Raw genomic sequence first — 26158 nt, forward strand, 5'->3', positions numbered from 1 at the left:
AAGAATTTTCCATTGATAATTTACCTATACCAATAGTTTATCTTGTGCAAACTTCGTATATATATTCATATATGTTTGTTCTAGGTGGCATGGGTGCGCGTCGATACGCAGACTATCTTATCCATCCACCATAATGTCATCACGCAAAATCCACGGATCTCGTTGTCGTATAACGATCACCGTACATGGTATCTTCACATAAAAAAAGTTGAAGAAGTGGATCGTGGATGGTACATGTGTCAGGTGAACACAGACCCGATGAGAAGTCGACAGGGTTATTTGCAGGTTGTAGGTAAGCACGTTTGTATGTGAAATATCGTTAAAAAGAATTCTATTTCAAAATGGATATACAAAAATAAATAACGAAGCTTAAGATCTATGGCTAGAAGAACAGAAATTTTCTTCTTTTTAATATGGTAAATTTTCAAGAAAGAACGGAATAAACGGATTTTGAATAATATTCATTATGTAAGAACGTTAGGTTATGTTATATTAAAGAACGTATTATTTGTGAAAAAAAAAATGATATATGGAAGTAATTAAAAATTTGTCAGAAACGTAACGTTTAAACACCGTAAAAGCAATTAAGGGGACCGGCATTAGTCAGCTCGATTCAGTTAGTCTTTGAAGCAATTAGGTTTCCAGTTAGTTGTTAAACTGGGTTAGGAGTCATCAGGCTTCCGATATTCAATCAACAAGCAAAGTACTTAAGCTTCCACAAGATTAGCGAGAAACTAGCCTCAAGTTAAAAGATATTAGGAATACTATTTTTTTGTATTATCATAAAAAAATGAATTTGGAAAGAAAGTTATCCAAGTTTCGAAAATTGACTTTGGTACATTCAGTACTTGCATACGTTTAATTTTCGAAATTAAAATAAATTTTTTAATTACATTCCTTTTTAATTAAAATAAAAATACAATTTAGAAATATCAATGAAATGATTTTTTTTCAAAAATAATATAGTTTTATGGAACGTTCACTACTTATCATTTATATTAAAAAAATATCGAAATAAAAATTTAATTATTAATTACAATAAGTATAGTAGGTTTTATGAAATGAAATTCCAAAATTATTCTAATAATTTTCAATATATTCAAAAATAAAAATTACCAGAAATATTTTGTATCGAAAAATATAATTTTGTATATTTTAATTATTTGACGTTTCGAATATTATTTGATTATTAATATAATCCAATTATTTAAATTTAATAGCGATTAATAATAAATACCAATAACGACGATGAATAATAATATAATTCGTATTTCTCTTATCTGGATTAAATAGATTAAATATCGAAACTCAACAAGAATGATATCGATTTCGGTTATTGTTATCAATTTTGGTTTATTCTAGAAGCGATATGTATATATAATTAACAGCAAAATTTAGATTTTGCTCGCTCCATTAGATAAATTCTCTCTGCACAAAGTTTATCATTAACATTACAGATATAGACGAAGATTTTATCACTTGGTAACATTATTTATTAGAATTTCCTAAATCAGCTACAAAAAGAAATAAACAACTTCAAATTGAAAAGTAAACTTATTAAATTACCATTGATCTTGTTAATTAGAAATAAAGTTTGTGGAAAAAAGACTATTCATGAAAGAATATGAAAGATTATGAAAGATTATTCATTCGATTTCGCATGTTCCTTTTTGTTCGCAGTGCCACCTTCCATTATCACGAAGGAAACCAGCACAGACATGGTTGTCCGCGAAGGTTCAAACGTGACATTGACATGTAAAGCTTCAGGATATCCGGAACCTTACGTCATGTGGCGAAGAGAGGATGGGAAAAACATAAACTACAATGGAGAGAGCGGTGAGTTTTGATTATTAATTTTTTTTCCCCTTTTATGAAATTATAATTTTGAAAAGTGAAACTATTTTAATTATAAGAATAAAAATAAATTTATAGATTCTTCAATCATTATATTGTTATCCTTAAAAGTTACGAATTATTATTTTGCAAGATTTACAAGAGGTTCTAAAATTTCATTCAATGTGGAATTCTTCCTCCCTCTCAATTTTCGGAACAATTAATAGCGATGTTATACTCGAATCATTATGGTAGCGAAAGATAAACGATTAATTATACCTGTAAAAAGTGTGGGTGTGAAAATGTTATTATTACGTACATCAGATAACGGATTTTGCTAATGAATCGATTGACATTTTCATTAATTACGTTGGACATAATGATTCAGTCACGGAGAATTGTTAATTTCACGCCAGGGATTCATAATTTTCGCGATAAAATGAGATCTAAATTTGATTCACACGATGTATTCAGTAAATTAATGGCAAATAATTTAATACATTACTAAATTGGTTTCGAATTGATGAGGTGCCAATATCACATTTTCCTTTCGCCTATGAAATATTAGTTACGAGAATCGTTAATACGTTTTCATGCAAGATTTAAGATTAATTTATATAATATTAATTTATAATTAACATTAAGATTAATGTTTCGATATAACGTTTTAATATAACCGTCTATTAATAATATTATCGTTTGAGCAAAAAAATTTCATTGTTTAAAAAAAAATACCAGAAAATGTATTTTTAAATATATTATACAGAATCGTATCGAATCTTACGATATTTGACATTCTTCTAGTCGAATCAGTTACGTACGATTCAATTTTCTATTAATTTTATCCATCAATTGTATTTATAACAAAAACGAAATAAAATAAAACGAATAAAAATAAAAAGTTAATCAAAATATTCTATTACACATGATTTCAATGATTAATTATAACAAAACTGACTGCTGGCTGGCAATCAAAACATAATTATTCATGGATACAGTGTATATCTGGCTCGTATAGCGAAACTCTCGTGTGAAATGTATTCAAGAGTTGAATCGTCGTTTCCGAATAGTTCTCAATTCGACAATCGATAGTCGAATGGATACAGGTAGCGGAGCTTCGCACACGATATCGCTTTTTCGTATGCAATGCAAAAAAAAAAAAAAAAAAGCAAACGACTAAAACGATTCTTCTTTATTGTGTCGAAACTTGTACGAAGTTTATATTCACTTTACTCGTATTCAATTCTGACATTCATATACCGACACGCACGTCAGAACGTATAAAATATTCCCCTCGAAACTGAGAAATGATATTATCAGACACAAATGCAAACTTTATATCTTAAATTTATGTCCCTATGTAATAATGTGTTAAGAATTAATTTTAGTTTTATTTCATGTTTGAAGGAAAAATGTAATTTAAAAATTATTTAATGTTATAGTTGTTATAATACTTTTTAATAAAATACGAAAAAAGAAAAATTCATATAGGGAAAATAAAAAATTTTCTTTGACATTTCTATTAAGCTGAATGTTTTTTTTTTTTTTTTTTTAATTTTAACTGAATTTGATGAAAAATACTTTCGTGAAAATGTTTTTAATTCTCGATATTGTTGAGAATCTAGTATATTTAAAATTTATTTTTATAAAATATATTTGACAATAGACAGTTTAGCATTTATTTTAATTTTATATAATGTAGGTTACAACAACGAATTGTTATATTTTGAAAATAATCAGTGGTAAAATTTGAAATGATGAAAATCTATTCCTCTGTTTTGTTGTTTTCATTTGAGATGAAAATATTGATTTTAAAAAACAACATATTCTTATGTTATGAAATATTATTGGAAATTTATTCATATTTGATTATTCATTAACAAAATAACGACGATGCGCAAACCATAATTCATTTCATGGAAAATTATGCACATATTTACATATAATAACAATAACAATTCCTAAATATTTCTATAAATAAATAAATATCAATTTATGAAATTATTTTCAATAGAAATATTTATAAAATTTGTGAAATTATTTTTAAAGGATTTTTAATTACTAAATGCTTTCAATAAAAAAATTATTAAAAAATTTAATCGTTATTACACATTATTAACAACGAATGGAAAATTATTTTAATGATTAATCAAATATACAGCATCGATAAAATTTATCGATAAACAATTAGAACATAAAACGTTATCGAATATTAAAAAAGCAGGGTATTCGTAACAGTTGATTAATTCATAATCTTCAAATTTAATAATTCAATCCGTAATATCTCGTTTTTGTTATCTGATGCGAATAATTATCTGTAAATTATTATCTCGTTAGAAATACAAGATTATATTCGAAGAACATATTCGATGTATCACTTGCTTTTGAAGTTCGAGTTAGGAAACGTTGCTTCGTACACCGGCAATTGAAATTTGTGCTGTGTCGGGAAAACAGGCTGTTGCAGAATTCCCTTAGCTAAATTGGTTTCAGAAATTGCGATTTCCAGAGCAGCTATTAATATAACAATAGTAATGAAACCATTCTTTGATGAGTTCGATGAAGTTAAAAATTCAAAGGGTTAACAAAGGTCGTTTTCGACCACAATCGATATCACAAGCGAAACTTTCATTTCACAAGTGTCGCAAAATTTCGCCAAATTGAATAGAATTCGATCGATCGGTATTGCCTTGCGAAACGAGTGTTCTTCTCGAATTACCGGAAGTCCTCCGGTTCAAAAAGTCAACGCCGGCTATAGCAAGCCGACACTCCTGTCGATAAGTCGAAAGCTCGAGGCGCGGCATTCCTTCCCGGCCTTAATCAATAAAATCCAACGAATCGATACCCCTCAACGTGACGCAACGGAAGTTTACCAAGGTATTCTTCAGGCCAGAAGGAGGAGAACGTTTGATCGTTGAGCATCGTAAATAATCGATTTGCCCCGGTTGTCGTGGCGCGCTTCTCTAAAAATATCACTTCCGCTCTGAGAACACGGCTGTCCTGGCGCAGAGGTCGTCTCGATCGATGCTAATTACTTTCTTAATTACTAATTATGAAGGGTGTGATAGGCACGACACTTTCATTCTCTCTCCCTTCCTCCATGTATTTCTTGCCTCTTTTCTTTCTGCAATACCGTCTCGCTTGCAATATATAGAAAAAGAGAGAGAGAAAGAGAGAGAGAGAGAGCAATGGATAAAGATGTACAGGATAGAGGGACGTCAGACAATCTGTCCGTTCCAAAGGATTTTCTCAATATCGGATAAAGGCCGGATTTAATTTCTGCTCTAATTTAAATTTTCATTGCCCTCGAGGCATACTCGGCTTCAGACGCTCAGACGAGGCTTTCGAAGCTTACGCCTCGCCCTAACTCCACCGTATAAACTGTCACTGATAAATATGTATGCCTCGAATCGTTCCCAGGCCCTGGGATAAAAATCCACCGTTGCATTATATGATCTGGCCTGTTCAACCGGCCATTAGCGGGGTCGTGGAGATTAATGTAATTCGAAGGGAACTATTGTTGCGAAATTCTGTTTAACTTTTTTGCCGTGGGAACTCGTAGAAATAGAGTTTCGTAGGAGGGGATGAAATATAGGATTAAATCTTTTTCATGCCTTTTTGATAATGAGATTTTTCCACAATGGTATATTTAAATTGAATTGGAATCTGAATTTGATCGAAAAATTCGGTAAGTAGAAATGATTATTTTTAATAATTTATTTTAAGGAGTTTTCCAATTTTTCGTGATATTTAATTTATTCGTATATATTTTAGAGGGCAATTTAAATTTCTTTTGTAGGGGAATAATGAAAACAAATTCAACCAATAATTCTCAACACTCTGAAGAATTGATTAAAATAAGGAAACATTGACGATCGAAACGCTTTAAATTTATTCTTCACAATTATTCTGTAATTTCAGCATGGCGATAATTATAAGGATTCAAAATTCGTAACAAATTCAATGCTTTTTCAACACTTGCAGAAATAAATTTCATCCACTTTTATTCAACCTCCGTCGAATTATCGATACTCAGCTCTCAATCAACGTCGATTTCCGTGTTTCCACGTGAATCTACGCATAATTACGGCAACTAGTTCCTTCATTATGAACGCGACCAGCCATTCCATAAAAGCGCACCGATCGAAACGCGTGAAACCCGGTCCACTATTCATGAAAACGCCAATCAATTTGCAATGCGGCGGTGAACCATCAACGGCTTATGAGGAGACGATATCGTTCCACGATCGAAGGCTATCTTCAGCCACCATCTGCCGCCATATCGTGTCATTCGATAGGCGTAATTGGACAAAATATCACGATTGCAAACACGTGCTCAAACTGTCTACTTGGTAATGCGTCGTCCTTTGGGACTCGACAATTTCTCCAACAACTGACTTCTCGTTAGTTTCACGACTTTGCTCCAAGAAAAATGTGATTTTAACAATATATATATCATTGTTCACAGTTGAATGAACTGAGACGATGAAATGTTTGGATAGTTTTTGTGCTCGATAAAAGTATAGAATATTTTATAAATACAAAATGAATTTATCGTGAACAATGGTGTACTGCTTATCATTTGAAATTGTATGTTTATATTATATTATATTAAAGATAGTCGAAATTCCTATTCAATACAATTTCAACTTGATAATTATTCGGTAAGATGGGAATTTAATGGTTTAATTTAATGAATTATGCGGTAATACTTGATCCGCTTTTAATTTCAGATTTCCTTTTTGAAGAGTATTATGATTAATGAATAATATATGCATTATATATTGTGTGTAACAAAAGATTATAAATCAGATATAATTTTTATTAAAATACCTATTCTAAATTTCCACTTCGTGGACTCCAATCTGTAAAAAATGTAAAGACAAGTTATTTCTAAGAAAATTTTCGATACTTCTTTATTTTTCAATATTATAATAACAATATTCTCGTGTTGAAAAATTTAACAAATATTTGTATCAACCGATTTACTTCCGTGTACAGAAATTTATAAGAATTACGGCAATGCGTAATCCGATTATATCGAGAAAAGAATTCGACCAAGCCATCACATCCACTTCGAGGCAAAGATTAGGAGCAATTTATAGCGTTGGAATGTTGTATGTGTGCACATACCAATGCTCCTTCCCTAGCTTTTCGTACATAGAAGCGAAAAAGAATGTTGAAGAGAAATGAAAAAGAAAATCGAATTTTATAAAACGCACGAGCCATTGCTACTTTCAAAGAATGGGATCGAGACACTTGTGTATGGCCAAGGAAAGGAAGATTTAGCTCCCTCCTACGATTGTCCGAGAAGCTGATAAGAGAGTAAGTAAAGAAAAAACAAAGAGAAATATCTCGAATTGGGAGAGGAATGTTGGAAAAAGGGATAACGAATCGTTGGTACTCGTATTCAGGAAACGAACGACGGTTCGAGAGATGTTTACTTGAACTTTGTCAGAAATTAATTGCAGAGATGGGTTGCGCAAAGAGTAGTTCGGTGAATATTTAACAACGTACAAAATTCCACGTACAGATTTATTTTTCGAGTTTTGGAAAATTAAAAAATGTGTTAATCGAACGAGTGAAATTGGAAAGAAGAAGTATATCGAATGGGGGAAAAATATTAAAAGATTCTGAGATATTATACTTTGATTTATAGTTTTTTTGAATTTTGTTTGAAAAATTAATTAGTGTATCGTAATAATCGAATTGAAAATTAATTTATTTTATTAATCTTCTGTTTAAGATTTAATTCTTCGACTTCTTTTAATACCGAGAAGGTTACGTTATAAATGATATAGCAATTAAAAATTACATGATTAAATTTTTATACGTCTTAACAAGTAATTTATTTTGCAAAAAACTGTTTTTGCACAAAAATTTTATAATGAATAATTGAAGAAGGAAAGTCTTCGTAGCAAAAATAACTATTAAAACAACCATCTTTTTTATCTTCCAGGTTTACAAAAATATGTAGACATAACAAATGATGAATATTAATTAATTTATAAATATTTTTTCTTAATCTCTTAAAACAAAATCCAATATTGTATCGTTATTATACAATTAGAAGAAGAGATGAATATTTGTTACAATTTAAATACAGACAATATCTCATTCCAAATGAAAATTTCCATCTCCATAGAGAAACTGTATGTTCATCGAATTTCACAACATTTTGAAGAAATTGAAATCCTTATATCAGTAACGTGATCCAATAAACAGGATCGTTTATGGCGGCAAAACAACGTTCCTCGCAATAACAATTTGCCTAACGCGGGGAAAATTATTTCTCCTCGTTCGAGAGGAGTGTTATGAAAACGGATATCGAAGAAATGGAAGTGTACGATGCGTAAAGGTTAGAAAACAGTGGTAATCAATGCCGGCATAATGCTGGTTGAACGTGTCTACATCATTGTCTACGATCTCCTTCGAGCGTTCTTTTTCCATCCCAAGTTTTACAGGAAATTGTAGAGAACGTGGCAAAAATCGTGACACGAACGAAAAGATAAAGATATTTCGTATAAAACTCGTTTGACGATGCAAGAGGATGCTCAGAAATCTTATTTACTGGAAATATTATTTCTTATAAGTATTATCTCTTCTTAAATATTCCTCAGGTATCCAATATTTAATTTCTTCTTTGTAGAAAAAAATTAAAAAAAAAAATTCCCTCGTTTCGTAATAATTTCCGATGGTAATACTTTAGAAGAAAATATATAATCGATACATTACGTTAAATTTATTTTTCCACCTAAGAAAATTAATTTCTTTTTTCTCTTTTTAAATCTTAAAAAATCTAAAACTATTTTCCCTTTAATGCGAATGGAATGAGAATCTCCTTTCAAAAATAGTATACAACAATTTCACATTTTTATATTTTATATTTACGCAACATTTCTATAAATATAAAATAAAATGTAAAAAAAATTCCTATTCCACATATTATTTCCATCAATGCTACAATTTTTGCTGTAGCCGGTATATATCGGGATCAAAGTAACACGAGACGACCGGAAAATCGGGATCTAAGAACGAATTCTTGTTCCGGAAAAGAAAATAAAAGAGGGGAAGGGGGAAAGAGAGAGAGAGAGAGAGTCGCGTGGTGGATATCGATATAGGCGGTACAGAAAATCGAATCTACGTTGTACTCGTTTTACGCGCAAGCCTGGCATCAAACGATGAGGAAAACTGGCGGCCAAACTGTACCGACGTCGATCCTTGTAGACGAGCTTATCTTGTTGCCGTTTGAGGGTTCCTTTGTACTTTCAAAGACCAAGTCGTTGCTACAGCCGTGCAACTTCGTGAACAATATTGTCTAGCAAATTTTGCGTCTCAACCCCTGAAGGAATAGATTCCAATTGGCTCTCCGCGAGTTTCCTCTACTTTTCCTTCATCAAAATCGTGCATCCCCTAATTCGCGTGGGAAAATGAAAGAATGAAAGAGGATATTGAAGAAATTAAATCCCTTTAAGAATCTCTTATTTATACGATTGAAAAAGGTACGTGTTACTTTTCTTTTTTCTTTTTTTTTTTTTAAGTGCAAGATTTCTTAGCGTGGAAAGATTTTTAATATCGAAGGATTGAACTCGATTGAGGAGGGAGTCGCGATTTTTATTTTGAAGGAAGCAATATTATATATTTATATATAAAGTTATTTATACGAGATATAATCGACACGTTCATTTAGTAAGTTCATTTAATTTTCATCGGTAGTTATGATTTTTCGTTCGGTTAATAGGATTTTACGTTCATATAAATAATACTAATTTTCTCGTAAATATATAATAATGTTTTAAATCTGATGAATTTGGAAACGAATTTGGAAGCGCAACATTTGCATAAGTCTCATTTATTTAGTTGTTTAATCGATGCGATATGTATATTTTCATTGCTATAAAATATTATAATAATAATAAAGATAAAATTCATATCAACTTGTTTAAATTTTAGTGCAATTTCGTTGAAATATGAAAGAGGAATTTTATTCGTCACGAAAAAAAATTGTTTATGCTTGATAAAGTAAACATTAATAAACTATAGTGTCCATCGGTAAAAATTTACATCTCCTTTGTGCATTGAAGAAAAATGCAATTCTCGGTTCCCTCAGAACAATCGCGTACGTAATTTTTCATTGTTGAAGAGTGGGAAAGGATATTCTCTTCTCTGGTCCAGAGAAGAATTGTTTGGAAGTCTGTCTTTATTTATTAATGGTAAGAAGAAGCTAACCTTAAAAAATGAGCTTTCGTAGTCGCATAAAGAGAGTGAAACTAGGAAATTGTACAATATTCAGGGTCCCAAAGGTACTGTTGCTTAGCTTTGTCTTTTGTTGATAAATAACTACCAGACTTGGTTGGAGTAAAAGAATTCGAAAAATGGAGTATTCTATAAAATATTAATTAAAATTCGCCTTTCGATGATTTATGAAAATTTCTTTTCCCAAAAGATCCAAAAACATCTTAATATTCCTTTAATAAAATATATATAACAATAAATTATCTCGAATAATTTTGAATAATAAAAATTAAAATGTCCAAACGAGATGTAAATTTAAAACGAATTTATGCTCTCTTTTTCTATCATTTCAAGATCAACTGCAACTATATATAATATACAAATAATTTTAAAAATGAAAATTCTAACTCTTTTCACAATTTTTAAATATTAATACGCTTATCATATCTTACGATCCAACCATTACACCAAAATTATGATACTAAAGAATCTTCAATCTTCAATCTCTTCGAGACTATTCAAACCTAATTACGAGGAACATAATTGGAACATCATTGGAACATAAATGTCGCGACAACATTCTCCGTAAAAGATAACCATAATCTCTATTTAAAATTGTTCGAACTGTTACAAAACAGTGGGAGCAATTCGTCTATAGGGCGAACATACAGCAGAGGCATTAGCTGAGACGATCGTGGCTCGAGGATTTAGTCGGAGGATGAATGTGGCCGGGTTATCTGGTGGTAATAACGCGAAAAAGGCTACTTAAGGGTGGAAACGAGGGAAAAGAAAAGAGAGGGATGGGATGAAATATCAACGTCCAGGCCACCGCTTATGGGGCGGAATACATCACGTACTAATTCCCAAATAGGGTAGCTCACTTCGTCTTCGGGGAAAGCTGTCTGCTTATTCTTAAAGACGTTAAGGAGCACGCGGCAAATGTTATGCAAAGTGGCGGCGAGCATCGACGTTGAACGGCCGCTAATTTATTCCGCGGTTCTTTTTGCGTCTCCTCTTATCTGCCCTCGTTTAACATTCAAACGAGCTGATGAGCTTCGAAAGACACTGCGTTATCCTGCAATACTCGCGTTATTATCTTATGAAAATTTCACTCCTTGCCCGAGTAAATTGGGATTCGGCGCTATTTTGAAGCGAATGCGCGCTGCTAGTTTCGCTGATATTTGGAATGATTTATTTTCTGGAAATAAGATTCGCGAACAATTGGGAGAGCGATTAATACAATGATATATTAATCGTTAATTGAATCGGTAATTGAAGGAAGATTGAAATTTACTTTTCACAGATTTGATTTTCAAAAAATCATTATTAATTAAAAGTGACTTACTGAAAAGAGACGTACAATCTTGTTATAAATTCTTATAGTTTAATTGACTTATATCACAGTAACAATAAAATCTCTAATTTTAATTCATGACATTTAAATAGAAATTTTTAAAGATTCTTAAAGATAGTCCGTCACTATTTAGCATTGGAACAATTTATGAGAAAATAGGGAAATAGAAGAATTATCCTAAAAAACCTAATCACATAGAGAAAAAAATAAATATTTTTTTTCTAATATGAAAGATGTCACAATCTAATAGAAAAAATATAATGTAAAATTCAAAATATTCTTAAAAAAAGCACAGCACATCCAATCCAAAATATCCAAGAATTACAAACATTAAAAGATCTATTACCCTACTTATAAAAAACTTTTACGATCAAAATTTTTAATTTAAAATTGAGAAATGTCTCGAATCATTTCACTCTCACTGAACATCATTAAAAAATAATTGAGCACAATCTCCATTAAACCTGTACTATGCGACAGATTTATCCCCCAAAATGAAATTTCGTCGAACAATAGGATATCGTGGTTTCCCATTAAAATGGAAACTTTTAAAAGTTCCTGTTAAACAGATGAAGCAGGATAGTTGTGGGATTCTGCGAAACTATTTGATTAAAACTTTGGAAAGTGAGAGACATCTCTCCGCTGAAGCATTGTTTATGGAAAACAATGGATAGATTTGGCGTCTGGTCTGGCAATCAGATTCACACCATCTTCTTGCACCATCCCCGTTTCCACACCGCGAACAGATTTCCTTCCTTTCATCGGCCTTCACAGGCCCCCATATTTTTGCTCCCGAATGATAAGAGTTTCGAGTCACGCGAGATAAGCCCGTACAATCGAGGACGCAGTTTCACCGCCACGGCGCGTTCTCTTTTGTCGGCGATTAGGGTGTATTGTGGCGTTGTTGCGGGGGAAGTGTTGTTAATAAGTTTTATCTATTTGATAAGAAAATAATAGGAGGGAAACGGTAATAACGAGACTTTATTACCTGTCGCGATTACTGGTCAAATCAAATTTAGATGGAATTAGTGCAGTAATTATGAAAAAAAAGTTTGAAATTATTATGCGTAACTCGTAATATGTTGATTTTGATCAATTGAAAAAAAAGTGTGTTAGTAAAAAGGAGTTTGCTTATTTTATTTGCAGTTTGATTATTATAGGTTTGTTTGTTCGATTTGTCTGATTCGTTTTATGATTGACTTATTTTACTTATCTGACCATTGGACTGTTCTATAACTTTAATTACGATTGTACATTTCATTTGTTTAATTTATTTACTTATCTGTTCGACTTGTTACTTGCTCGAGCCTAGCTCGAGCCAATAGTGATTCATCTATTCCATTATCTAGCTATTTTTGGTCATCGATGTATCTGATCCTTGACCTGAACCTTGATGGAATTGAATTTCCCTTTTCCATCTACAACGATCAATAGAAAATGTATAAATAGTTTACGATTCTAACTCGATGAGACAATATCACACAATCGCGAGGAGGGGAATAATAAAGGAAGTTGAGAAAAACAAAAAAAAAAAGAAAGAAAAAGAAAACGATTGTTGAGAGGAAAAAAAGCTATATCTCTGGGGGAATAACGTAAAATGTAATGAAACGCAGCCTGTTCGCGTAAATATGCAAGCATAACGTTCAAAGGAACGTAAAAGCGGACGACGATTGCAGACGCGTTCCAATAAGAGGGTGATAATAAAACGGTGTACCTGCAGATCGCTATTTTTATACGCGAAATTATCGTGCACGTTCCCAGAATTCTTGGCGAAACAGAGGGCAAGGGGGATTGTAAATAGGTTCCGCAGGTCGTTTTAAACTGGTCGTGAGTAAATGTTGGGGAGCGATGGAAAACCAATTGAACGTTTTTCACGGGTAAAAGGTAAAAGCGCATTGTATCAGGGGGAAAGAATTGTTGCTACAATTGGCGAAGAACAGTAACGCGAAGGTAATGGGATGGTATAAGAACGTGGAATTCCTCGAATCGAATAATGCCTTTCAATGTATCACGATCATTGCATCACGGCTCATGCATCTTCAGATAAATTGTTTGCTCTCCCGCCTTTCATTTTAATCCTTTCAAGGGATAATTTGCTTTGTCCTTGTTATTTAACGCGTGATCGCGTTTACAAGTGTCCGTGGTATAGTGTAATTTTCTAATTTTCTTTAAAATAGAAAATATATACAGCGCGCTTTTATCGTGAAAAATTTTAAACTAGACTATGGGTGGCTTTTATGGAAAACTTAGTACACACATAAATTAGTTAAGGATTAAACGAACATTGTAAACCACGTTAAATTTAACAAATAAGTTAATCAACGCTGTTAAAGCTAAAGTGAAGCTTTGGTAAATGTAATGGAGTGTCCCGCAATTCCCTATAATTACATCATACAGTATAACAGTATCTCTCCGATTCTATATTTCGATATTGAATTGCTTGAATACACGTATGTGTTATTAATCAAAATTAGGTATTATCTAATAATAATATGTTCAATTTCACTTAACTGTATTATCAGTGAAGCAGATGTGCATGATAATTCTACATACATTACGCCCCATATTCGTAAAATTATCTGGTTACTTTTACGAAAAAAAATTGCTTTTTAACACGATAGAAGCATCCATCGATCTAATTATTTACATAATGTGGAAACAAAAAATGATCCAATTAATGAAATTGTATCCAAAGGTAGATCGTTATCAGTTCCATTGGAATTTTATTGTCTTGGCGAACTTTTCGTTTCGATATTTATTAGAGTGGAGTGAAACCGGAAACGGGACTATTTACGTACGTCGTGCGCGGGATCTCGTTTCGGCTCACGTGCATAATTCGTTGGAACGGATGACCGAGCACAGCCGCAAAATACGGTAAAAGTTACAGGAAAATGTGGAACGCGGAAGTTTTGCAGGTTTGTGCGACTGGCCGGAATGATAAATCGTTTAACGTAATTTAATTATATGCCCGGTGTATAGCGAAAGCGGTGAATACAGGATGGAATAAATAATTACTTTCTATGACAGATATTAATGAGCCGTGGCTATAGATGCATTAGAGAATCAAACTTCGAATCTTGAATGGACGATATTCATATCGTTATACGAGCAATACTCGTAAAAAGTTGAGTGGTTCGAGTGGTTTGAAATGGAATTTCGTTGTAACGAATGGTAATGAGTCTAAAAAAAAAAGAAAAAAAAATTAAAAAAACGTTTTAGAATAGTGGGGAATATTTTTAAAAGACTAAAGATAGTGAAAAAAATTATCGGATAATATTGAATTTTTTTACGTTAAAAATGAAATATTCTTACAATATTTCGTGCATTTAATTTTTAATGGTATATATTTTAAAAACATCGTATATCCTAATGAGAAACTTTCCTCGACATCAAGCTGAATTAAAAATATTTTACGTTTAAAAAGAGCAAGAGCGTTCCAAGTTCATCTTAAGTAGATGGAGGTTTCGCGATGCCTTCTGCACTTATAAATTCGGTACTGTCAAAGTAGGTCGTCTCCTCTGAACTTTTAGCCGAACTTTCAACCTGGAAACTTCGATTTCTCCACAAATAGTGTTACGTCCAAATTTTCACCGATTCGACTTCACCGAAGAAACTTATCCATCCAGAATTGCACGATTTAATAAAAAATTAATTCTAAAAAAAAATAGCACGTATTCCTAAAATTCTATCGAATGAAGAAAAAATTAATTTATAATAAATACTCAAACCGTATAAATTTTCTATATTCTATATTTCGTCCATATAATAAATATTTAATAAATATCTTTTGTTTGGAAAAACATGATTTTTTTTATAGAAAATAATGAATATCATTATTTATTATACAGTTTCTATTATAAATTGATTGAAATGTTACGTATTATCGAAATTATTCGAGCGACGTATATCGACTTTTAAAGTCGATAGAATAATTATGAGCTGTGGTGTATATTAATAGCTCGAAAGTGACAGAAACATTGAGGCCGCGATTTTAAAAGTTGCTTATTGGGTCGTGATATATTTGAGAGATACAGCAATTTAAAATTTCGTACTCATCTACCAATTTTTCTAAAAAAAGCAAGCATACGTGAGAAACATTTATTTTTATTAAAACTGGAATGGAAATTACGATTAAACGAATTATAAATATTTCTCGTACGAAAGAAAAATACACTGCAAAAAATAAAAAGTATTTAATTATTTATAAATGTATAATTTATATGTACTTCTCTTTGTTAAAAATTAATTTTTAATTAAAAAAAAAATTTAGAAAAATATCATCGATATCACTTAATATAAAATTATAAATCCAAATACCACGAGTATCGATACGTTAATAATTTCTTTTCAAGCATTTTCTCTTTTGCGATAAATAGATACTTAAATATTGACACAAGGATTAATGAAAATCAATTGAATCATATTTTCCCTTTTAAAACATGAATTAATTGTATGCGACTTATACACTCGAAACTCTAATGAAATATCGTTCTGTTTGTGTTATAGTGAATGTCGTGGATGGCGAGGTGTTGCACATCGTGAAGATAAGTCGATTGCACATGGGAGCATACTTGTGCATCGCTTCGAACGACGTTCCACCGCGAGTTAGCCAACGAATATCTCTTCGCGTGCAATGTGAGTATACTGAAATATTCCCTCATATATTCCTCAAATAGTGGAGGAGCGGCGTGTGTGTTTATTGGACTGCTTTATATGCATGTTAATCCTAAACTGCCCCGTTAAATTTTGTGAACGTGTTATATTAACTTCAACCATGCGTAAACGCTTCCCTTTTCGAACGGAAGGTTTTCAAAAACTGCGTTCGTGGAAAAATATTTGAAGTTGCTTGAATATTTATATCGTCTATCGCTCTCGTCTCCCGCGAATATATTTTTGAATAGAAAATTTTCGTGTTAAATTATTTCTCATTTTTAATACGTAATATCGTTTTTTATTATCGTGTAAAATTTTCTCCCATCGTTCAATTGAAAAGAGAGAATGAAATTTATATTGGAATTTTTTTCAATGAAACAATTTGTATCTCGTTAGCATACATTATAATGATTTTTATTTTGAAATAAATTCATTTTGAATAAAACTATACTTCTTTCCCGATAGGATGTAATAATAATAGCAACGTATCGTTGATTTTTGTCAATAACAAACAAAATTGGAAATCTTGTCTCTGAGAATCATCACCTAAAAATGTTTGAACATTTAGTTGATATATAACATATAATATTCTATTTAAGAAACGATGAAACAAACTATAATATAGATGTATGCATAAAAATTGCAGAACAATTATTTCACCCATATAAATTATTTATTTATCCAAAACGTCACTCACATTCGTATCAAAGTGACAAATTTCAGAATAGATAATTCTCAAAATTGGAAAAGAAAAACTCAATTACAGCAATGATGATATCTTTGATGAACAAATAAATAATTTTGGACGAATGATAACGTAGAGCACGATATCTCGATAAAGAGTAATTGTTCTATCCTACGCGATGCATTAGGTTGGTTTTCAACGTCTCATTTAGCCAACGATTTACGGCCGACCACTTGACCCAGATATGCTCCATGTACCTAGATCCGTTCATCCCCCTCACGGCCGTCACGTTCATCCAGTTTTGGGGTGCGAAACGCGTTTCCGCCCTGTCTTTTCCGACACATTAGCCTCCGTTCTAACGCATGGATGGACACGAGCGTTTAATAATCGGCCGATGAAACGTGAATTACCGTCTTCAAATGGAAATTTTTCATCGAGAGTCACGTATTACTCACGTTTAAGTATTTTCCGTTGTCATTTTTTTACTTTATGCCAAGGAATAATTGGATTTGAGATTTTAATTTTAATCATTTCATACAAGAAATATTTAATATTATATTTTCGCATATACTTGTCTCGTATACTTTCAAAAATTTCGATATATTATTAACATATTATGATTGATAGAACAGATCTTCTAAAAGGTTTCTACAATCATTCGTAACATCCTATCATATCATTTAACTTATTTAATAGTGAAAACTTACAGTTTTGAACGTATCCAATCAATATCATCGATGAGTAATATTTTTTTTTCCAAATTTTTCGAGTCAAATAGATAACCATTCGAAACTCCTTCCCAATATCGCGATCGGTTAATGGTTGTCCCAATATCAATTCGATAATTCAACAAAAACGTCAGGGGAAGAATATCGAGTGGACGAAGGACGCCGTCTAACAAGAGTGATATCGTCCCGAATATACATGGTGGTAGTAAATTGTGATTTACGTTGGTTCGTAAAAGAACGAAACTATGACACGATATTGAGGCCATGGAATATATTTCTATATTGATCTGGAAGAAGCAAACATCGTATAATAACCGAAAATTCGAGAGGAATGTTTTGAATGGAGGAATTTCACGTTTCACGGAGTCATGTTTAAGTTTGTTGAGTGTATGAAAACTTTATATGGAATGTTAGAAAAGATTATGTTAGAAAAATGAAGAAAATTAAATATATAAAAATGGATGATTGATTTATTTCATTCGTTCGACTATGATTAACTTATATTATTTACCTGTCTATTATTAATTCATTTGGATCATGGATTGACTGATCCACTTCTTTTTTCTTTTTGATCATCATTATTTAAGTATATCTCGTGCTTAGTTATATACTTAAATGTGGCATACTGGCCTACTTTTATTTGTCTCTGGTTGATTGACATATTTCACTTATTTGAGTAGACCTATCTAGTTTCACTTGATTGATCATGATCGATCTATCCCATTTGTCTATTAGTGATGTATTCTACTTCTCTAACTGTTGCTATCAGTTCATTCTATTTGTCTAAATTAACACGCAATTAATTTATTATTTTTATAATAGATTTGAAAAAATTTTGAAAAGCTGATTTTATTATAATTATATTTTATTTTATTATTTTTTAAATATTTTGTACGATTATTTCTTATTACAATTTATGGAATTGAATTATTAGCTTCTTAATTATATTCGTGAAATATAACTATTTGCTTAATCAATGTTGATGTGACAAACATATCAAAAAGTTTTAACGAAATTCGTTATAAGTTAGTGGATTTTCTAGGATTTACAGAATTGCAAACAGAGAGTTCTGATGCACTAGATTACGCAGTTCGAATAGTTCTAAATTTGGGGAGTACAAAGCGTGGAAAGTTTCGTCGCTAAAGTTCAAAGCTCACCTAATCCCAAAAATTGATCCAAGCTATTTCAAATATCCGCCTTCTCGATTACGTAATTTCCTTATTATCTGGATAAGTAATATGTATTTTTATTCGTTTTATCAATAAAATTTTGAACAATATTTTACGAAAAGAATATAAACAGGATATTTGAGATTATCTGAAATTAAATTAATAATAAAAGAGGAATTAAATATATCACGTTACTATTTTTATTGTTGCAGTTCCTCCTATGCTTTCGATACCAAATCAATTAGAAGCGGCATATATTGGGCAAGATGTCACGTTGGAATGTCACACAGAAGCTTATCCTACCTCGATTAATTATTGGACGACCGAACGTGGCGATATGATCGTCTCTGGTAATTTTAACTGTGATACAATTACATTTATACATATGATAATGCTTATTCGCTACACGAAAAGAACAAAATCTTCTGTATACAATTCTCGAGGAGAACGAGAATTCTCTGTAAGAATTTTGAAATTTTTATTTGAATTTGAATTAATATAGAAAAATATTTTGAATTATTCTAATAAAATCGATTGTAATTTTCTTTATATTTTTTTAAAAATCATTGCTAAAAATTATTTTAAATAAAATAAATTTATAAAATATTTACCAACATGTGTAAATTTATTGCTAATTTCGTTTTGCATTTATGAATTATATCTTATTGATTATCTTCTTAAAAAGTACTTGAAATTTTATTCTTTGCGCATAGTCCCCTTTTATGTTTTGAAGTTTTATAAAAAAAAGTTATGTCGATACCATAAATGTATTCTCAGGAATTCTTTACAAAATATAGTTGAGAAAATACTTCGCTATGTATTTTTAAAAAAACTTTATCTCTGTGATATAATACTTTATTATATTATATATTTTTTATTTGGTATTCAACTTTATATCCTTCAACAAATAAAAAAAATAATTAATATCATTTTATTTAATTTCATAATAGAATAAAAAATTAAAAATTTAACTTTCTTCAATATTTAAATTCTCAAATAAAATTCGCGATTAAAAATAAAATTATACAATATAATACAAGAAATTGCAGTCTCGTCTAGTTATTCAAACAACTGCGTACGCGTTCATTTTGTTTGTTTAGCGATAAATTTCGCAATACACATGTTTCGAATACACGTATCAAACACGAGAAGTATGAAATATTCACGCAAGCACTGCTTCGTTCGATATGCTTTGGCGTTTATTCTTCCATGCATAAACTTTTTCAAACTAGAAAGAAGAACGTGGTTTTATTTGCCTAGGCAATTACCATTCTATTGCAGGCGATAAATATGAGGCGGTGTCCACCGACAACGGGTACAACAAGTACATGATGCTGAAGATTAGAAATGTCGGCCCGAGGGACTTTGGCTCGTACAAATGCGTGGCACAAAATTCTCTCGGTGGAACTGACGGGGACATTAAATTAGATGGTGAGTAATTTCACGTATAATTTTCTCGTACATTTTTTTTTGTGAAATTTGGATTATGTATTTTAAATATTAGAGAAGAGAGGAAGATAGATAGATGTGTATTAAATTATGAAAATGTGACGAGTTTGAAAAGTAAATTAAAAAATTATTAATTTGAGTTATATGTTTCGATTAGATTTTCAATTAATTTTAATATAATTAGATGCAACGTCACTGCCAAATTTTTATTCGATTGTATTGTATATTTTGGATCCGTTTTCGTATTATATGTTATTTGAAAAATTAAGTAATTTTTTCTTGGGGTATATACGATTTTGTATTGAAAAAAATGAATAGATTTTCAATAGATTTTACGGAAAAAACTCTTATCGTTACCACTCGATGGCTATCGATCGTTTGACGAGGTCAAGCGTCCTTATCTTTTCGACGTGGCTCGTAATTGGCGATTAAATTTACGAAGGATATATTTATCCCGAGAGAGTATACTTTTCCACCTCCTTGGACGAATAAATTGGCTGAAATTAAAAGTTTAACGAGATACGTCGTAATGTCGATTTTTACGATATGAATATATGGAAGGGAATTTCACTCTTAAATCTTTTCATTTTTGCGATATATTTGTAAATATCCTATATACGAATCTTGTATATTATCAAGAAATTACAAATCTGCTTAAAATCTTTAATTCTCTGAAACGAATAATAAAGTCAAAAAGAAAATGGAAAAAATGTATTATATCTGTGTATTTTACAAAAAAAAAAAAAAGTAATGATTTAAACGTAAAATCTAGTGAATATTTATACTCACTAAAATATTCAAACTTCATCTTTTCCTTCACAGAGATTCCAGCACCATCTACGACATCCACGACACCGCCACCCTATCACGTGACTACATCGATGAAGAAGAACGGTAACTAACCTCAAATTTATCGGGTATTCAGCCTATTTGCACTATTTTTTATCCCAAATCAAAATCACCACACTAAAAAATACATGAATATACCAAAGTGGAAAAAGAAAAGCATTCATCTTATTCAAAATTCTTCTGAAGAAAGAACGAGAGAAAATATTAAAAAAAAAAGAAAAAAATTAAAAATTAGACAGAAGTATATCCTAAGAAAAAAATTTAAAAAAAAGAGAAGAGAGCGAAAAATTAGGCAGAATTAGTCGAGCGTTTAATTTTCATTTTTTATAAAACATCGCACACACACAGATCTTTGCACAGATACCTCATCCGTCCACCCTCCTTGCTATTTTTTCCCTTCATCCCCTGAAGCAAGGACATCTATTCCCGTGTCTCTCTCCATCTCACGATTCATCATAAAACACACCATGTAAAACCGCCTTTGTGTAATGCATTTTAGGTAGAAACGGTAACAAGAAATTACGACAACGACCTATCGACTACGAGGTCGAGGAATGGCGAAATCCAGGTCAGTAAATATCTATTTTAACGCGGGCCGCATACCTCAGGCATTTCCCACGACGATACACCCTGGTGGCTGCCTGTTGTACCGCTTCGTTCGAGTAATTAGCGTAATTAAAACCTCGTCAACGGTGCACATTCGAGGTGGAGAGATTCTCCGGTGAATCCACTAAATTGCCAATGTTCGGTGATCCCCCTTTATCCGTGAACGAATTACTTCACGTTACTTGGTTCCCTTTAACTGGCCGGAATGGATTTCAGAATTACACTTTCGACGACAGTGATTTTACCGATCGCTCCTCTGGTTTCTGCATCGATTTCTTCGCTTTTATTTTTGACGTTTTTTTTTCATCTTTTCTTTTTCCTTTTTATTTTTTTCTTTTTCTTTTTTTGTAATTTGACTGGACGTGCGTACAATGTCGATTTCGAGATTCTAAAGCAATTTTAAATCGAAACGATCGAATTTGAACAGTGATAGATCAAAAATATGAACGATTGTTTCAGTTTTATTTAGGGGGAGAGAAACTTTTACAGTTTCTATTCCCTATTCTTTATTTTTCCTTCTATTTTTTCTTCTTTTTTTTCTCTTAATTTGGACTGGATGTGTGCATGAAAATATGTGTAATTGTGGGAACTATTTTAAAATTGTATAATTTGCGGGGAATATAATTTATGATGAAAGACTCAATTATTGTTATTTTTAGGTTTAATTTTCTTGCATTTATTTATCTAATAATTTAGATTCTTCTTATTTGTGGAATTTGTATTTATATTTATAAATTTAAAGGAAAAGTGAATGAAAGAAATTTAAATAACATAACAAGATATTTTGATTAAAATTAATAAGAAATAAAAATGATATTGAAGAGAGAAAAATTTAATTATTGTCCACGAAACTTTTATAAGTATATATAGTGAAGTTAAAATACGATGAAATGGAATGGAAATTTTCATCTGACAGTTTACTGGACGAAGAACGGAATAGAGAGTTGTATAGACATTGTTGATATTAGTTTGCTCGATTCTGAGTTGCTGAATTTGTAATCCGATTGTCACTGCAAAATTGATTTTCACGAAGTTACTAATTAGTTTCTATCCGTCAAATGTCGAAATTTTCTTGCACATCGAACTTAAATGTTCATATATCTATCCGTGAAGTTCAAATTGAACTGGAAGTATTTTTCAGACGCGCCAGCTCGAGAGAAACTTCAGATCCAAAGATATCAACAATAGTTGGCACTAGTATGAACTTCTTTTTCACCGCTCAATAAGTGCTTTCACTTTAGTTCAAGAGTCTTATATCAAGAATCCCTACTTTAGCTGGTTTATTGATCGAGAGAAATCGTCAAAAAATAACGAAACTTTTAACTTTTATTTAAAAAGATTGGGAATTACAATTATTAACTTTCAATATTTCGTTTTTTCCAAACTGGAAGTTATATCAGAATCTATCTGGATTAAAAAATTAGAATTTGTAGAAAAATTTATGAAATTATTTTAAAAAATTCATGAGCTCGATAAATTGATTTAAATATAAATTTAATAATATAAAAGAAATCTTTCAATTTTCATTTTTTTTTCTTTTTAATTTACATACGATATTACATGCATATTATATATTATTTTATTAAATTCGTTGATTTAATTTTCACTTAAATTGCATAAAGATACGAATTCAATAATTATTGTCCAACAGATTTTTAATTATTTTAGAAAAGAAGACGGAAAAAGGAATTCCTCTTGAAATAGGGGCTGGTTATTTAAGTCGGAAAACGAATTTTCTCTACCGTTTTATTTTCTTATAGCTACCAGTCTGATTCGAGGCGGTGCCGTTTAAAGTATCGCGTAGCTTATGAATATTAAACGTCGTAATATCTTATGAATACGCATGAGAAGAGCAATCCAGCGAGTTTAACTACCGTTAAATTTCGAATATCGATTAAAAGTCTAAATATTCCACAAGGAAATAATGCATTAATGTAGAATTACGTATGCACTAAATATGTACATTAACTATGATTAAGGAAGAAATAAATTTCTTTGATTCGTTTGAATAATTTTTTTCAAATAATTATATCACGTAATATTAATCCATGACTGATGACCACACGTTTCATTTCTAGTTCTTCGTCATTAATTGAAACGACATAAAAATATTAAGAATTAGCTAATTAAACAATCACGGTATTTCAAAATAGTACGGCGAGAAAAAAAGTAATCAAACTTTCTGTAATTTTAATTTCAAATTAAACCATTAATAAATAATGTGTTAAAGCATAAGTCACTCTTTTAAAATCGATTCTCTTCAAACTCTTAAATTTATCAGAATATTCTCATAAAACATGCGGCATCAAAAATCGAAGATAATCCCTTATAGATAAATATAATAAAAACAATCGAAAAGCAGCGAAAAATGCAACAAAATTTAAAATGTCTGTGCATATTGACGAGAATACTTGCACTGAACGCATGCAAAAAAATATGAAAAAATCTTTCTCATTTCTTGGAAGAATTTAATAAGAAAATTCTTGCCTCTATCTCGTTTCCTGTCATCACATCCACTTTCTTCCCTCTCCTACTAAAATCAAGCACCAACCAATATTTGAAAATACGAACAATTAATAAAACCGCGTATAAAATAAAACGAAGATAAAACGATATCAACGCTGCATGCCGATAAATTTGCAGCAAATGGCACGGACGTCAAACTTCTCGAATTCAATTTCAATGACTTTGTTGAAAGATTCCTCGGGAGTCGGCCTCACCCTTTTCTCAAAGTTTACTTTCAATTAATGAAAAACGAGTTTCGTTTGACCCGCGGCCATCGACCAACCGTCGAAACCGTGGAAACGTGCCACCAGAATTCCACCCGTTTCTTTCCAACCCCTTCCTCCCCTCTCTCTCGCCGCCATATCCGGACTCCTTTGTTTGCCTCTTTCTCGCCTTCATTTGTTAAATCGATCGACACCCGCACATGCACCAAAGTCGAGACCAGTGGCTGCCGGATGAATTGATTCTTATATACCGTGCGAACTTTTATGATCTGTATTCGTCGAGACCTCGATCGACACGGCACCCCAATTCACCCCTCGATTCCAGAGAAGCTTATCCTAATGTCTGACGTGACGGAGGAAAGTTTGGACGAGCGTGTATCGATTCGATTTTCGTTCGATTGGAAGGTAATTTGAAAGGGGGCAGGAATGTGATTTATTTTGTTTTAGGGATAAGATAACGGATTCGAATAAATAGCAATTGATTTATGATTCTTCAAATTAAAAATTCGTCTATCGTTATTGTTAAGTTATATCTGCTGCATGTTAGATTGAGTAATAAGTTTGTACATTTTCCTTGGGTTTATGAAAGTTGTGCGACAATTGTAATTGTGAAAAATTGAAGAATTGATTTTTTAAATTACGTTCCCTGAAAGGAAATAAAAATATTTTATGAGAAAAGTCATTCTATAAATTTTAAAAAATTAAAAATATACGTGTCTATTTGATTGAAAAATATTGAAGATAATTAAATTGATAAATATAATAATATTAATAATATCGATTAAAAAGAAATACAAAAATTTATTATTTAACTTCATAATATTATATGATAATATTTGATCTTCTTAATAATATTATCAATAGTTGCTCTTTGAATGAATACTGATATTTTTCTTTCGTTAAATAAACGAACTAAATTATTTAAATTAATAATAATAATTTTGTTCAAGTTGTTTCTATGGTTGGAATGTTTAATAACTTTCTATATTTATTCGTCAGTGAACTCTAATATTAGATGAACCAGCAGAAAAGTTATACTTAGAGATTTCAGAATATTTGATCGCGTTTATATCAATTAAATTAAAATCAAATTTGTTAGATATATAATTTCAATCCTTAATGGACATAAAATACATCATTATTTCAATTTTATATTGAATTTTATATTTTTAAATTAAACATATTATCCAAACAATCGTTGTTTCTTTTTCTAAAACTAAATATCTTTATCCCTTTTCTTTGCTTCTCTTCAACAAAAATCATATATATCTTTTTACAATACTAATTTCTTCTTCTCTCGAATATGTTCAATTATTATTAAACATAATCAAAATCAATCTAATCTCGAAATTTTAAAAATTACTTCATTCTCATTAATTCATTTCCAATAAACGTAGGGCCATAGCAAAACCACAAAAATTTGGAAAGAATAAAAATCGTGCGCGAACTCGTCGACCAATAATTACAAGTTTCCAAACAATTATTCCCAATCTGGTTTCATTCCAGATATAAAGTTTGTTTAATTGGCGGTCGCGTGATAGAGGCGATTGGCGCGATTCTGTCACGGAATCGGGGGCAAGCGAAAGAAACGATGGAAACAGGGGCGGCGTAGAACCGGTAAAGACGTTGTTAAAGTGTTGGAAAACGGTTCGTCTGTCGCTGTCCATGCGGAAAGTCACGTAGCGTGGATTTTACTCGTAGGTGGGAATAACTTTTTCCCGGGCGGACGTGCGATTTCGACGTCCTTTCTGGGGAACGAGCCAAAGCGGACGCGGGCGAACTGAACTCCTGAGGAATGCTGTGAATTCGCCACGACTGTTCTTCCTTCGTTTTTGAAATACAAAAAAAAAAAAACTTGCTAGTTTCGCACC

General features: G+C 31.3%; 1 protein-coding gene across 10 annotated transcripts in view; it reads left to right on the forward strand.

The window, feature by feature from the left end:
* The window catches only part of LOC108000915 (neurotrimin-like), a 293302-nt gene that overhangs the window by 205036 nt on the left and 62108 nt on the right, over window positions 1-26158 (forward strand). For 5 of the 10 annotated variants that reach the window (XM_062079082.1, XM_028668217.2, XM_062079086.1 and 2 more), the window contains exons 4-10: window positions 85-292; window positions 1681-1836; window positions 15926-16054; window positions 18867-19004; window positions 19915-20085; window positions 20926-20997; window positions 21452-21520. In XM_062079082.1, coding sequence (XP_061935066.1) covers window positions 85-292; window positions 1681-1836; window positions 15926-16054; window positions 18867-19004; window positions 19915-20085; window positions 20926-20997; window positions 21452-21520 — 943 coding nt within the window. The remainder of the gene's footprint in view (window positions 1-84; window positions 293-1680; window positions 1837-15925; window positions 16055-18866; window positions 19005-19914; window positions 20086-20925; window positions 20998-21451; window positions 21521-26158) is intronic. The other 5 variants (XM_062079084.1, XM_062079080.1, XM_062079083.1 and 2 more) reach the window with 2 other exon arrangements.

The sequence above is a fragment of the Apis cerana genome, linkage group LG9, assembly GCF_029169275.1.
Source record: "Apis cerana isolate GH-2021 linkage group LG9, AcerK_1.0, whole genome shotgun sequence".
Lineage (NCBI taxonomy): Eukaryota > Metazoa > Arthropoda > Insecta > Hymenoptera > Apidae > Apis > Apis cerana.